General features: G+C 35.0%; 1 protein-coding gene across 19 annotated transcripts in view; it reads left to right on the forward strand.

Annotated features, from left to right (window-relative positions):
• The window catches only part of LOC128230308 (dynein heavy chain domain-containing protein 1-like), a 125,523-nt gene that overhangs the window by 44,220 nt on the left and 65,038 nt on the right, over positions 1–16,265 (forward strand). For 13 of the 19 annotated variants that reach the window (XM_052942490.1, XM_052942482.1, XM_052942555.1 and 10 more), the window contains 17 exons: positions 593–712; positions 1,263–1,398; positions 3,078–3,125; positions 4,254–4,447; positions 5,570–5,707; positions 6,614–6,731; positions 7,451–7,562; positions 7,962–8,142; positions 9,277–9,477; positions 10,875–10,913; positions 11,808–11,999; positions 12,460–12,576; positions 13,209–13,371; positions 14,247–14,415; positions 14,872–15,107; positions 15,400–15,435; positions 16,069–16,122. In XM_052942490.1, the coding sequence (XP_052798450.1) occupies positions 593–712; positions 1,263–1,398; positions 3,078–3,125; positions 4,254–4,447; positions 5,570–5,707; positions 6,614–6,731; positions 7,451–7,562; positions 7,962–8,142; positions 9,277–9,477; positions 10,875–10,913; positions 11,808–11,999; positions 12,460–12,576; positions 13,209–13,371; positions 14,247–14,415; positions 14,872–15,107; positions 15,400–15,435; positions 16,069–16,122 (2,254 nt within the window). The remainder of the gene's footprint in view (positions 1–592; positions 713–1,262; positions 1,399–3,077; positions 3,126–4,253; positions 4,448–5,569; positions 5,708–6,613; positions 6,732–7,450; positions 7,563–7,961; positions 8,143–9,276; positions 9,478–10,874; positions 10,914–11,807; positions 12,000–12,459; positions 12,577–13,208; positions 13,372–14,246; positions 14,416–14,871; positions 15,108–15,399; positions 15,436–16,068; positions 16,123–16,265) is intronic. The other 6 variants (XM_052942617.1, XM_052942627.1, XM_052942537.1 and 3 more) reach the window with 5 other exon arrangements.

Here is a 16,265-nt window from a genome sequence, read left to right on the forward strand (position 1 = left end):
TGATGCACATTTGCAATAACCCTACCAGGCATGCAAAAGTTATTGATAAAAAACAGAAGTGTGATGACGACCATGACACGGCCAGAGCAAATGCCACCCTCAGTAAATGATGCACTCTCCTGACAGGTGATGCATCACATTTGTTGAATTCTAGAAATAATGGAGAGTACAGTGCATGATACATCGATTTGTGTGTTTTGTTGGAGGACCAAAATATTGCATGCAAATACAGCCAGACTGCTTGTGTAGAGGGCGTGTGATGATTAGTAGAGTTTGATTGACATGCTTAAAAGGAGAAGGGTTTTTTACGCAGTTTATTGATGTCACAAACATTGACAATAATGATCCTTTTATGTTTTCACCTTTTAAGTACTTTATTACCCTATTATTATTAATTCTCCTTATACTTTTGATTAATTCTTCATGTACTAACAGCAGTAACATTATCACAAAATGCATGTTTTAGCACAACTCTTACCAAAATATTTCCTGAGTTATGCCCCTTGACACTGAAAATACAACAACAGACAAATATTTCCTCTGGATGTGGAGTTTTTATTAATTACCAACCAAAAGATTATTTTGTTTCTAGAAAACTGGTGTAGGTGACGCAGTGATTCGACGGAACTCCTTGACCACTCTTCACCCGTTACCACACACTGCCACGTCACCCCAGCTAGAAAGGCAGAAAACTGTGCCGCATGGATTCAATGTGAGTGAAGATTAATATATATTGATTGTTACAAAAACTGATAGAACCACACTTAATTCTGTGTCTTGGCTAGAAACCAGTGTCTGATAAAATGCCATAAAAGGGTGTTCCCTGTGGCTTGCCAGCTTGTCCTTATTTGACAAAGGGTTGCCAGCTTGTGTTTATTTGACCACAGTTATATAAATGAGGCCACCTTTTATTTACATTTATACAGAATATACCATGGGAAAATAGGCTAGCAAAACTTTGTAAGCATTAATACTCATATTTAACCCTAACTTCTCAGCTTTTTCCGTATTGCCTGAAATGTGTCTAAGATGTCCAATCAAATTTCAACTTCACGAGTATGAGGTGTCTGTGTATCAGATTAGTGGCAGTAGGCAGACCTTGAAACACGCGTGAAAGTTGAAATTCTTAATGATTAAGCCTAGTACTTAATGATTGCCTGTCTGCCATTTCATTGTCTTTAAATGTAGGTGTTATTCTAAGTTATAAACAGACTTGATACAGAGGATGATTTAATACTAATTATTTACAATTTTCATCACAGGAGAAGGGACTGGTGACATACTTTGAGGAAACGTGGATAGCCGAGAAGGAACAGAGACGACACTCCATCGAGAGGGAGATTGAAATACAGGAATCAGAGCTTTACAACAAAAACAAACCTCCTCCTCTCTTCTATGGTAGGAGAGCTTTTCGTTGTAATAAACATGTTATTTCCATTCAGCATATTAATTAAGTTGAAAATTAGCATGCAGTTATAAGAATGATCATCATAAGCTAAATTTGAACAAGGGAATGGTTAAATTGAGATTATATAGGATGCGAATAGTAAATTAGAACAAATCCCAGCCTCTTTTTCATAGTAGGGTGTACATTTTGTTAGAGATTGAAGAGCTTTTCTACAGCAAAATGCCGAGCTCATGAAAAAGCTGCAACTCTCGACCACTCTTCTATTTTAGAAAAACAAAGAATTAGTTATATCTCATTTCTGTGAGATCTCACTTCTGAGGTACAATATTTAGTTATTGAAATGTAACGGCCTATCAACTTGTATGCATAAAAAATTGTTTGAATAATTACCATTTCAATTTCTACATTAGTAACTTGTATATCCATGTTCGATGTATAACAGAGGCTGCTATAGGTAAGAAAATGTCTTTTCCAACAGCTAACAAACTAATGGTGGTTGAACGAACATGTAACCAAATTTCATTAATATAAGTCATAACCAGGCTAATGATGATATATATTATTTCGTTATCAAAAATCTTAACCTGGGTCTAATGATAAAATATCAATTTTATTACTGGTATTTGAAATCCTAACCCATCTAGGATAAAAAATTTTTTTTTAAAATTAGTCAAGTGATTAAAATATTAATTTCATTATTTAGAATCATAACCAGTCTATAAGATTTTTTTTCAGTTTTTAAGATCATAATTAGACAACTGATTAAAATATGAATTTCTTTATTTAAAATCATAATCTAATGATGAAATATTTATATCATTTTTTTTTTTTAAATTGTAACCAGTCTATGATAAAATATTAATTTCATTATTAAAAATCATAACCAGTCTAATGATAAAATACTAATTTATTAATTATAATCATAACCAGTCTGATGATAAAATGTTATTTTCATTTGATTTCTTCCTAACCAGAATATTAGTAGAATGTATGTTATTGACATTCTTAGTTCATTTAGTTTAAGATTTACTCAACTGAATTTATGTTTCAAAAGTTTTCTTTAAATTGCTACAAATCAAAAACAAAAACACAAACATTTAGCATGTAAAGTTCATTCCTTTTTGCTATACAGTCAAAACCCGTTGGCTTAATATCGCTTGGCTTGATTTCCTTGTTGGATCAAACTGGATCAAAAGGACCGTTTTTGGTTTGTGTAATCATTGTTGCTTGGCTCGATATTTGCGAGGCTTGAAGTAATTTGGCCGGTCCCTAAGATATCGTACCAACAGGTTTCGACTGTACATGTATATTTGTTGTTGTTTTATCTCCAACATAAGTTGTTGAAATTAGCATATTATGAAATTTCTTGGTAGTTTATGCACTTTTAGAAAGTACACCCAATTTGTACAGTACAAAGTGCATATTTATGACTTTTTGGATTTTTGAAAAAAAATAAAATTTGAGTTTGATAATCCAGTACCAGAGTGGTAGAAACCAGTATTGGTGACCTGCCTATGAGAAAGAACCCCTGGTGGGAATCCAACCTACAACCTCTTGGATAAGAGGCGGACACCGTCACCTATACCACAAATCCACTGTCCGTTTTAGATTTAGGGTTATTCAGAAGTAACCTTGAATTGTACATACTAATCTCTATATGCTATTTCAGAGAGTACTTTAGAAAAGATATATAAGTTTTACATGGACCCAAATGCAAGTAAGAAAATCACCAGGGTCTGGTATATTATGAGTAACAGAATTTCATTGTGTACAGTGGGGTATTTGGCAATGTCAGGATTGTTGGCAACTCTGGTTCTTTATTCTGTTTACATCACACTAATACTATGGGAAATTGACTGACATAATCTTGTTTTCATGGACATTAATGAGGAAGGGGAGACTCTTCTTCCAAGGAAATTGCATGTAATCATTAAATATTCTTAATAATACAACTTCAACTTAGAAGAATAATATTTGATGTCGTACAATTTTTGCTGTTTTTTACTACATGTAGAAAAGAACACACATTAATAATTTAAGATTATAAGATTTTCCTAGCGAAATGTCCTTTGGTTCTCAATGAAGTGGAGTGTATTTAAAGCGTACGGGGGCATATCCAATGACGGGTATTTGGGTGCATATTGGCGCATTGTGAATTATTATGTGAAGGTTAAAGATTTTCAATGTTCTCAATGGGTAATGGTTTTCAGGTTACAGAGAATTAGCACTAACAACTTCATATTGTGTGGAGGCTCTGTTTTTTCCAAATTGATCATGTTTTTTAAGTTCATCTGTTTTTCAAAGATATAGAAAGTCGAGATATTGTCATAGCCTTGTAGGTGTCATTGGGGTTATTGTGCTAAACCTGGAATCTTGGCCATAGTTCAAAAACTGTTTAAGATATTCACTTAAAAATATGTACACATGCTGCAGGATACAATGCACAAATTTGTAGCAAGGCCCATAACTCTTGCTTTGTTGATTTTAGAGTTATTCCCCCTATAGGACTGAAAACAACAACAACAAAAACAGATGTGTTGGTGTAAGCTCTGCGGCTCTCTTGTTTCCTTTTATTATGCATCCATTTCCATGATCTACTTGCATTATCATACATTGGCTGGGTTTCCATTCTAGATTTCTTATACAATGGCAAAAGCACAAGCAAGGTCTTTGCACTTTCTTTTTGCATTTTCATGCATGTGTTCAATTTTCTGTCTTTCAATGACATATTACTTGAGATGTACATTACCATATATATTTTTTAAGTTTATCTAAAGAATAAGGTAGTAATGTATAAATTCTATATACTTTTATATCCGACAAAGTAAATGTTCTCAACTTTCAGAGCATGCAAGATTCAAGGGAAAGAAAGCATCTCCTGACTACAGTAAGCTTCTGAAGGAGGCAATTTACCGCAGTGAGTTCCTCGGGAACATCATGTTCAACGGCAAGCTTGTTCAGGCCAACGCCAACTTTGGCTGCTTCATGACCCTCAACATCACCAATCCTGCTGCCGCTGTTATACCCGAAACATTCAGGGTATGTTTTAACTTTAACTATGATGAATTGGTTTAACTTCAAAAACTGAACATCATACTTGTACTTGTTCAGAACAATGTACCGTTTGGTTGACAGATGACTGTCAAGACTGTTGTATTGCCAATTTTTGGTGTAAGAGGTTAAATAGTTGCTGTTATATCTAAGATCTTTGGGTTAGTGGTTAAACAGCTGCTGTTGTACCCCAAATCTTTGTAGTTCATTGTTAAACAATGTTTTTATACCTTATTTCTTTGGGGTTAATGGTTAAACAATGTTGTTATAGCTGAGATCTTTGGGGTTAATGGTTAAACAATGTTGTTATAGCTGAGATCTTTGGGGTTAATGGTTAAACAATGTTGTTATAGCTGAGATCTTTGGGGTTAATGGTTAAACAATGTTGTTATAGCTGAGATCTTTGGGGTTAATGGTTAAACAATGTTGTTATAGCTGAGATCTTTGGGGTTAATGGTTAAACAATGTTGTTATAGCTGAGATCTTTGGGGTTAATGGTTAAACAATGTTGTTATAGCTGAGATCTTTGGGGTTAGTGTTTAAAAAGCTGCTGTTATATTGAACAGCTGCTGTCATACCCCATATCTTTGTGGTTAATTGATAAATAATTGCAGCTATACCCGAGGTCTTTGGGGTTAGTGGTTCAACAATGCTGCTATACCTAAAAACTCTAGATATGATAGTTAAATAGCTGCTGTTATATCCAAGATCTTTGCAGTTTGGGGTAAAACAACTACGGTTATACCCGATACATTTGAGGTTAGTGGTTAAACAATGTTTTCATAGCTAAGATCTTGGAGGTCAGTGTGCTGTTGTACTCGAGATTATTAAGGTTAGTGATTAAACAGCTGTTGTTGTTATCAAGATATTTTTGGCTAGTTGTGAAAGCTGTTGTTAAACCCAATAGGTTTGGCATTGTGGTTAAATAGCTGCTGTTATATGTTGAACTCAAGATCCTCAGTGTTAGTGGTTAAACACTTGTGGCAGACAATGTATCAAATACTGCTGCCCTTGTTATTTACAGAACCTTTATGGTTACCATGATCAGCTGCAGTGCCTTGCTCAGAAACTTGCATTAATACATTTATTGCCTTGTACCCCTATTTTCAGGTGTTGTTACGTCCGTGCGCGATGGTACAGCCAGACTTCAAACCCTACATCGAGGCTGCCCTACTATGCCACAGTTACCAGGACTATGCGACCTGGGCACAGAGGCTTACACTGTTTGTCAAACTCTTCAGAATGCAGGTAGAATAAGGAAAAAGTTTTGGTATTTAATCCTAAGATTAAAAGGGTCATCTTATAAATGGGTGTAAATCAAAATATTAAATTAATTCAGTTGAATATTGAGTGAGTGTCAGATATAGAATTAAGATTTTAACTTGTATATTCGAATAAAACTAATTTAATGGGTTAAACCTTTCCTTCATTGATATGCCTTTTTACTCCTCTATCCATAGCCTGGCTTTTTACTCTAATGTTTAATAATGAGGAGATGAACTAGGAGTGGCTGATATGGCCTGTTCTCTATGAGTGTGAAGTGTCAATAGTTCCTGTAAGAGAATAAACACTGAAATATTGAACAGTTAGATAGAGTTATAAATGATTGAGTAGATGGCCCCTAGATTGTGAACATTTATTAACGAAAAAGTCTCACAGCCTTCTTATTTTTTATGTGAATTATAGTCAATTATAGAAATTCATGGATGAACTTAAATTAACATAATACTGGAAGCTGTATATTTTGTTAAATGATCAAATAAGATGACCATTGAATTATTTTTGTTGTTGCTCAGAACGGACAGTAATAATTGATATAAAAGTAATGTAATAAAAAGCATGTGTTTAGTAGCTCTGATGGCTTGACTAATATCCCAGGGGCCATTTTAATAATGATCTTGGTTGATTTTAGTTGTAACTAAAAGTGTCATATATTTTGCTACATATTAAAAAGAATAGCAAGATTAGTATTAAAAATGAACGTAAAGGTAAGGAAATAAATAAAATCAATGTGTTGCCATTTGTGATGTGGAAACAGATTTAAGATTATTAAAGTTACAACGAAATTGAAACGGCCCCCTGTTCATAATGACAACCCATTCTTTCCAAATCCTGTATATGCCAAAGCTATAATTTGTTTTTTTACATTGCCAGCTCCCTAGGAAGGCTCAGTATGCCGTTGGAATGCGGGATATAAAGATGGTTCTGAGTGTGGCCATACCTACACTGAGGGACCTCATTGAACTGCAACATAACGAAACAGTTACCTTTGGTAAGATATGAGGCTTATCAGTAAGTTTTGTCATTGGATGTTCGTAAAATTTTACTGGTAAAGTTATTATACCCCCACAAACGAAGACAGATTTGAAAAATTTTGGTACACAGGTGTAACATCAGAAGATACAGGTCAAGTTCGATATTGGGGCTGGTGGGGCCAAGGTCAAGGTCATTGTTACTAAAAATAGAAAAATGGTTTCCGGACGATAACTCATGAAAGGCTTGACAGATTTGAACAATTTTTGGTACACAGGTGTAACATCAGAAGATACAGGTCAAGTTCGATATTGGGGCTGGTGGGGCCAAAGTCAAGGTCAGTGTTACTAAAAATAGAAAAACGGTTTCCGGACGATAACTCATGAAAGGCTTGACAGATTTGAACAATTTTTGGTACACAGGTGTAACATCAGAAGATACAGGTCAAGTTCGATATTGGGGCTGGTGGGGCCAGGGTCAAGGTCACTGTTACTAAAAATAGAAAAATGGTTTCCGGACGATAACTCATGAAAGGCTAGACAGATTTGAACAATTTTTGGTACACAGGTGTAACATCAGAAGATACAGGTCAAGTTTGATATTGGGGCTGGTGGGGCCAAGGTCAAGGTCATTGTTACTAAAAATAGAAAAATGGGCATTTGGGGGTATTCTTCACTCCTGTGACAGCTCTAGTTTGTATTGATCCCAAATGTTGATACTATTCTAAACCTGTTTCAGAGGAGGTCAAAGCCCAGACGCAGACAAGACCAGACACACCACCCCTGATAAATATGAAACCCCGTGAACTGGAGGAACAGTCCATTGTCCAGGGCCTTCTAGACACATTCAGGTAGGGCGTTCTTATTTTTATCACAAATTCATTTGATTTATCATGAATGAACATACATGTTGCCTTTGATATATATTCAACCAGCAGCTGTTTACCATCAACTGTTATATAAATCGCTGTTGTTATTTCTGTATAACACCCAATATTTGTTGTCAAATTTTAATAAAAATGTTCTTCATTATTCTATCTAACTGTTGATAGGCTTGAGGTCTTAGTTAGTATCATTAAGCATAAACATTCACCTTTACCATTTATTTCAACATTTGGACTGGTGCTTTAAAAAGAGGATGATGTCTCTACTTTTTTCAGCATTATCTGCAGGGTTTTTTCTCCAAGTTCTTTTAAATCACCTTTAAATCTTAATATATATGGTTGGTCAATATTATTTTTTACTTTCAGTCCGGCACTAGAGACTGAGGATGATGTCTCCGCATTTCTCAACATTCTGCGGGATGTCTTCCCACAGAGCAACCAGTCAAAGTCCATGTCAGACCCGTACCAGGACATGAAACTGGTTAACGCAGTCCGGGATCAACTGAACGAGGATAATATGAAGGAAACGCCAGAGATCATGGAAAAGGTTTGTACAGTTTTCAATATGTTGATTTGTTTTCACCTTCAGGGTTTAGTCAATTGTATTAAAGTGGTGAACTCTTTGGTATGCTCTAAGTTAGCCAAAATGGTTACTGATTGGTCAATATTTATCCAATAATAACTATTAACCAATCAAATCGTTTTAATGTGAAAATTTGCAATTTGCTCCTGCGCATATGATGACATGATATGATATGATTGGAAACATTAACATTTGTTACCAATTAAAATCAAAATTAGAAGTTGTAGGAATAAATGCATAAGAAAAAAATCTAGCAAACTCCACATTCATTGCATGTTTATCATTTCATTGTAATATCATGCAGTTATGCTCCACTATTGAGTCAAATGGAACATCACAGTTTTTTCTAAAAATCATACAAATTCTCGTATGTTTACAGTTTAAACATTATATTATCATTTCCCCTCCAAGATCCTGCAGTTGTACTTGACCAGTCCCCTCCCAGATCCTGTAGTTGTACTTGACCAATCCCCTCCCAGATCCTGTAGTTGTACTTGACCTATCCCCTCCCAGATCCTGTAGTTGTACTTGACCTATCCCCTCCCAGATCCTGTAGTTGTACTTGACCTATCCCCTCCCAGATCCTGTAGTTGTACTTGTCCTATCCCCTCCCAGATCCTGTAGTTGTACTTGACCTATCCCCTCCCAGATCCTGTAGTTGTACTTGACCTATCCCCTCCCAGATCCTGTAGTTGTACTTGACCTATCCCCTCCCAGATCCTGTAGTTGTACTTGTCCTATCCCCTCCCAGATCCTGTAGTTTTACTTGACCTATCCCCTCTCAGATCCTGTAGTTTTACTTGACCTATCCCCTCTCAGATCCTGTAGTTGTACTTGACCTATCCCCTCCCAGATCCTGTAGTTGAACTTGACCTATCCCCTCCCAGATCCTGTAGTTGTACTTGTCCTATCCCCTCCCAGATCCTGTAGTTGTACTTGTCCTATCCCCTCCCAGATCCTGTTGTTGTACTTGACCTATCCCCTCCCAGATCCTGTAGTTGTACTTGACCATTCAGCATAATGAGACAATCATCATCACCCTGGCTCAGGCAAAATGCATGCTCTAAATTTCAAATTTATATTTTTTCCCTTCAACAGATCTTACAGTTATACTCAACCATCCAGCAGAGCGAGTCAGTGATCATCACTGGGGCAGCGGGCTCAGGCAAATCCACCTGTCTTGGTGTGCTTGCCCGGGCGCTGAACCGCCTCAACTACCTCCTGTTTGCGCCCGACCACTCCAAGGAGGAGTTGACCACCGACCGCGGCATGGCCTTCCACACCAAACAGAAGCTACAAGTATGTGATCGTTCCGCATAACTGCATCAATACATTGTCTGCAATGCATTGGGTGGCCATTGTTTTCCTGCATCATACATTTGTGTGATATTTTATTACTGCATTTCTGCACTTTATTCCTCAGAACGCATATTTTATATTTCTCGAAATGCTGGTCTTGAAAAAAGCCAATAACAACCTTAGTCTGTCTTATTTAGGGTAGATTAAATTCTATATTTTACTAAGATCCAAAATATGTGCTTTGATTTACAGTTTAAAAAAATACGGTCCTTGCAATTTTATGATAACTGGTTTCAAAGTCAAGATGGGTCCTTCCGTGTAATTAGAGGGCTTATTACCATTTAAATGAAGTTGAATTTTATTAGAGCCAGCAAAATATGCAACATACAGCATAACCATATAGAACATTAAAACTTCATTTTACATAATCATTCATTGGCTCCATATTCTTCATATTCCTTCAAGATTGTAACCTTGACCGTTGATGCTATGCCAAGTTGCTGTATCATTTGCAGATAATTCAACCTTTGGAAACTGGTCAAGTTCGAAGATATAGTCTTGTCGCGGTATATATAAGTTACTTTGAGAATAACCTAACTCCCTCCTGATGTTTTTTCCCAGTTTATCACAAATAATGTCCAAAACTGTTGTACATTGACAACACCGACAGTATGCATTCAGTTACATTGTAATACCACACAATTGCTGTGGTGTAATTGACATAGTAACATTTTATAAGATCATCTGTATTTCAAAGAATAAAATCAGGCTGTTGTGATAGCTTTGGTGTTGTGCAAAAACCTTGGCCATAACTCAATAAGTTTAATATATTGATATGAAACTTGGTACACATGTTGCCAGATACAATATGCACATGAACAGCAAGGCCCATAACTCTGTCTTTCATAATTATTGCGTAATCAAGGGCTAAAATGTGTTATATGTAGTGTTTCAAACGCTGGTAGGTATTTCCTACTTGTCATCACAGATATATAAACCATGGTTTATAGATCTGTGATTTCATTATTTGTTTTATGAAGTTTATAATCCACACATGGTCTGTTTTGTCCATTGGAATTGTATGCACTAGTGTGCTGGTTTTGAAATATTTCAGGTATTTGTACACTGTGTGATAATTAACATTTATCTTTTTATTGTGCCTTGCTTATTTACTGCAACCTTTCGGGCATTAAGGTTTACAAGTTTTTACCCGAATACAAATTGTATTTTTATTTATCTTAGAAAGCTTGTTTTCCTAAGATGTAAAAAACTCATATTTTATTTAATTTTTGCTGCAGTATTTTTTAGCTTGTCTGAAATAAGCATGGCACATTTGGATAACTCTGGAGATTTCTTTTATTTAACAATGCACTGATTATCTCCCTTGCACTGTACAGGACCTGGGAATGGAAGAGTTCATTCCTGCTGAAGAGGAGGTAAGTTTACACCCCCACTGTTTGGAAATGTCCACTTTCTTGTGTATATTATTTTTTATATTTTATTTCACATTTTTGTTAAATAATATTAAATAATATTCTTTAAATTGGTCTTGACAAAAAAAAACCTGGCCCCAATTTCTCGAAACTTCTTAAGTCCCTTATAACAGGATTAAGCTAATCTCACTATTTTTGTTGTTCTATAAAATGTGGTATATTTACTTCTTCAAGATTTTTTTGAAATTATGTAGGAAAAATCTGTATGATTATCAGAATAAACCATTTTTCATTTATCGAAATCCATTTTCAGTATGTATTTTGGCTAATTGAAATAAGCGACTTAAGCCTGCTAAGCTTAAGAAGTTTCGAGAAATTGGGGCCTGAAGATTATCTCAAATAAATACTATTTGAATACAGAAACCTTAGTCTGATTGTTCAGAACTTTGTGTTAAAGTTAACAATGTTATTTACAAAATCGTTGTTAACTTTTAAATTCAAAATATTTGATTCAATGAAATTTCAAGACCAGTAAAGATTTGAGAGTTAACAACTATGATATTAACAACATTGTTAACAAAGTTCTGAACAATCGGCCTAATGTATTTTGAAACCATGATTAAAGTGTCAGATACCAGTACCAGTGTTTGGAAATCTTCAGAAGAGATAAAGATTATATTCTCTCCTAAAAGGCACAAGCTAGATCAAAACATGGAACTAAATAAATAAATACCTTAATCAGATCATTGACGAAGAATTTATGTGATCTATATATGTATATGCCTAAGGCAATTTGTCCTTACCTATCATAGTTTCAATTACAAGAAATGGTTAAATTAATATGATTCGTAAGACATCTTAATAATAATAATGATGTCCATATTATCAAACTTGTAGTTCCTGTCCAGACTCGGTGCACCAAAGCCTGAGTCTTCCAAGGGCCTCAAGAAAATGAAGCATGCTACTTCAATCCTGACCAAGATCAGTGAGGCTATACATGAACTTGAGGTTAAGAAATCCCCAGAGTATGCCATGTTTCCGAAGATTGACCTGGTCAGACTTAACCCCACAGCACTCTCCAGTCAAGAGGTAAGTGAAGTTTGAAAAAGACAGTCCTGTTGGGATGGTATTGTTGGGATGGTATTTCGACTGTATATTCAGCTTATTGTTCTTGTGAATGTACTTAAAGTTTATTCTAATCAGAAATATGCCATGTTTCTCCAGATATTTCCCAAGTTCGATTGGATCTGGCTTAACCCCACTGCAACTTTTAGTCAAGATGTATGACATGCCAAAACTACAAAGTCATGTACTTTTTGCAAATATTTGGCTGTTACGCTGGTAGTATACAGTTTATTTGAAAATGTTGAATGTAGGAAATCTCTCAAATTTACCATGTTTCCTAAGGTTTAACCCCACTCCTCATTCCAGCAAAGATGTATGGACAGTTTGATACATAGCTTGTCTTTTTTGGATGTATTCACATCTTGAGTTGATTTCTTGTAGTATGAAGCATTGACCCAAATATTTTTTCCTCCCTTTTTTCCAGCTCCTGGGTCAATTCAAGGATGGCCTTTGGCAAGGTGGGCTGATACAGAAAGTGCTACGAGATGCCAGCTTTATGTCCGATGCTGTCAAAACCTACCTGAAAAACAATAAAAAACAGGTATGCTTTGTATATCAAATGTGGCAGAATGTCTAAATTAAGGCCAAATGATAAAGAAAATGTTTAAGTTCTTTTTGCCAAAAAAGACACACATCAAAGTAAATTGTATCATTTTTTTTCCAATAATAGCCCAACATATATTCATATTTCCAATATTCATAAAAACATATTTAGGTTCGAGAATTAAAAATAGGGTAGGTCAGGTACATGTACATGTACATGTATCTGGAACTATAACATTTTTTATACTAATCTAAAGTAACAAAAGGCTTTACACATATTTTAATGATCACAGTAGCAAAGTTTCTATGTTCACCTCAGGATAACTTGTGTTTTAAAATGAAAAGTGTAGACAATTGCTACTAAAACTATTGTTTACATTCTATTTTTAGAATAAGTCACATGACCAAAAACATCTCCTATTTTGTGCTTCAATTTAATTATATTGTATTTAATTCATGAACCCTTTTGAAGAACATTTGGTTAAGATTTATAAAATTGTTAAAACAGCTCGCTATTGCTGTGCAAAAACAACTTTCCTACATGTATCCGATTCTTGTATTCATACAGTGTAGTTTGTTGATATTGACACATTTTAATTCCATTTCATGGAATATTTGTTTATAATTCAGGAACAAACTAAACAGAAGCACAAGTCTGACCTTCCGTCTGTCCTGCTGAAGTGGATCGTACTTGATGGTGTGCTCCACCCCAACTGGACAGAGGGGCTTAACACGGTGTTGGACAGTGAGAGAAAACTGTCCATGGCCAATGGCGGGCATGTGCACTTCAACGGTAAGTAGATGCTTATGGAATAAATGGCCATTTGGTTGATTATGAAGCAACATCTTATTTTGTGTAGTACGACTTCATGTTTTGAATAGCCTCCCCCCAACTGGACAGGCTAATGGGAAAGCATGTTCACTTTAATGGTAAATAGTTGCTTATGGAATGAATGGCCTTTCCCTTGAATATGAAGCAACATCTTATTTTGAGAAGTCAACTTCATGCTAAGTATAGCAACACCCCAGCTGGACAGGCTTATGGAAAGCATGTACATTTAAAGTGATTTACTGTGTGTTTATGTAATAAAGCTCCGCCCAAAATATTTATGAAGTTTTACCTCAGCTACATGTATAATGTGGGTCTCAAATGATAAAATCAGTCCTGTAAAGTGAGAAAACACTTTCAATGGTAGGTTGAGGACATGTTCATGTCAAAGGTCAGTTCATTGGTTATAAACAGATAGGTTGTGAAGTACTGCTTGCATGAGTACAATGTATGTGTATGCTACTTTTGTGCACATTTTAATCTAGGGATTGTTTCATGTACAGTCAAAACACGCTATGTCAAACTTATCGGGATCTAGGGAAATACTTTCAGATAACAAACATTTGATATAACGGAAATACAAAAAGTTTATAACTTAAAACCAAACACATTTCAAAAAATAGTTTGACATAACCAGAATAAGGAGATAAAGAGTTCGACAAGTTTCAACTGTATAAGAAAACTTCTTGACTCAAGTAAAGAAGCATGTTTATTAATGAAGTATAGCTTCTTTTCAAAACTGGAAGAAAATCTTTTTCAGAAACACTCCATAAATGAGCATTCAAGCATAATGCAAATGGTGATGCTATAATCATGCATGTATATATATTTTATTCCAGTTGAGAGCACCAAACTACTGTTTGAGGCTACAGACCTGACTAACATATCTCCCTCCACGATCGCCCACTGTAACATCATACACAATGGGGACGCCACAGTCAGCTGGACATCATTGTTTGAGTGCTGGGCCAAGACAGCCAAGTCCAAGTGGATCTTCACGTCTGACTGGTAGGCTATATTGTACAAATATGGACTTTAACTTTACAAAAGGATAGCTGCAGCCAAAATTATTAATCTTGATTAAGTTGTCCACAAGCTATATTTAGCTTAGTTTATATAGTTTACACATTTGAATGATTTGATTGGTCAAGATTAATTTTTGGATAAATATTGACCAATCAAGAGATATTTGGGCAAACTTAAACCGAACCCAAAACTTAAAACCAGTTTAATAATTGGCTGCAGATGTCAATATGTTTTTAGTGTTGTTTTTTTCCGATATGACAAAATTTTGCTCATTTATTTATCTATATTCTTGTTTTACTTTGAGTAATGAATGGAGATCATCAGATGTTCTTTGTTGACAACAATGACATCAGTGAAGTTAAGGGTGTGATCTAAACAGAAATTTTGTAAAAATATCCTGTAATTTAAATCAAAACTATTTTTATACTTTACTTTCAGCATGAAAGTGATCATAGACCTGGCTCTTGATATATTTGGACCCACAATCAAGTTCCTGAACTCTGAGTGCACTGTTGCCCTGCTTACTGATGTAGGTCATTCTGTTGCCATGGCCAACAGGGTGATTCCTGGAGTACAGGAAGTGACATCATTTGTCATGATGTATTCTGCCCTACTGGACAGGGGTTATTCCAGGGATGAGTTTGAAAAGAAGATTATAAACAGGGAACCAGACGGTATGTGTGATAGTCATTTCCTGTTCTATAAATAGCTTTGGTAACATGTTTTATATGACCTTGGTAACGTGACTGTTTGGTTGCTATGGTAACAATAGATTTTAACAGGGCTCAAAGTTTGCTGAGAATTTCTAACAATATTTAATTTAAACTATATATATATTCTAGATATTTTCAGCTGATTTCTTCAAAGTAGTTGTAATTATTATGTAGATGGTTTTATAACTACATTGTATGTAGATGTTTTTTTTTAAATATATCGTTTGTTCATGTTTACTGTGTGGTTTTACAGAGGAAACGAAACTGATCATTATCTCAAGGCATCTGGGTAAATTCAGTGCACCAGTAGATGCTTTATAAGACTTTTAGACCCTTCTCAGTTTTTCAATTTACAAAAGTAGTATTCATCAGATCAAAAGGAGTTTTCTTTATCAGCATTTTCGTTGATGTTAGATGTTTTGTTTTCTGCACCCTATTAAGAATACAGGAAATTGAATTAGACAGTAAATTTTCTGTAATAGGTCATTTTGATGGCCAAGATATTGACTAATCTTCATTTAAGAGAAATAGAATGTTTTTAATTTGGTGTTACCTTAACGCAGTTGTTTAAGAGATATTACATAATCTGTGTTTATATAATTATTAAAAAAACAACACAACCACAAAACACATATACATAACTTTGACTTACCTTGATTAGACATCTTATGACTCACTGTTCCCTCAACTCATTTAGTATAGACAGTTAAGAATATTGGTGAAGTTTCATGAAGATATAATGGCTAATTTTTACTTACAAATTTGTAATATTCACTTTTTTGAAATTTATTAAAATGTCACAATTTTTCTTTTGCAACAACCATTATTTTGAATCATTGTGAACAAATGTTTTTTTTTAATATACAATTTTAATAAAGAGTATTTGAAAAAAGTATGGAAATTAACATGAGGTAACTTTCAGACCCCCACCGCTTTGAGAAACAAAAGCCTATATATGAAGACTGCGTGTCCCTAGGTTTGACTGGAACACTTGCGAGTTTGGTCACATGTCTATGAGTTTTTTTACTGTCCTTTTTGTATTTGTCTGTTTTTCAAGGTAAACAGTTCTAGGTATTGTCATAGTTTGGGTGTTGAGGGCCTCAAAGCTGCACTCTCACA

This window comes from Mya arenaria, chromosome 1 (assembly GCF_026914265.1).
Source record: "Mya arenaria isolate MELC-2E11 chromosome 1, ASM2691426v1".
Lineage (NCBI taxonomy): Eukaryota > Metazoa > Mollusca > Bivalvia > Myida > Myidae > Mya > Mya arenaria.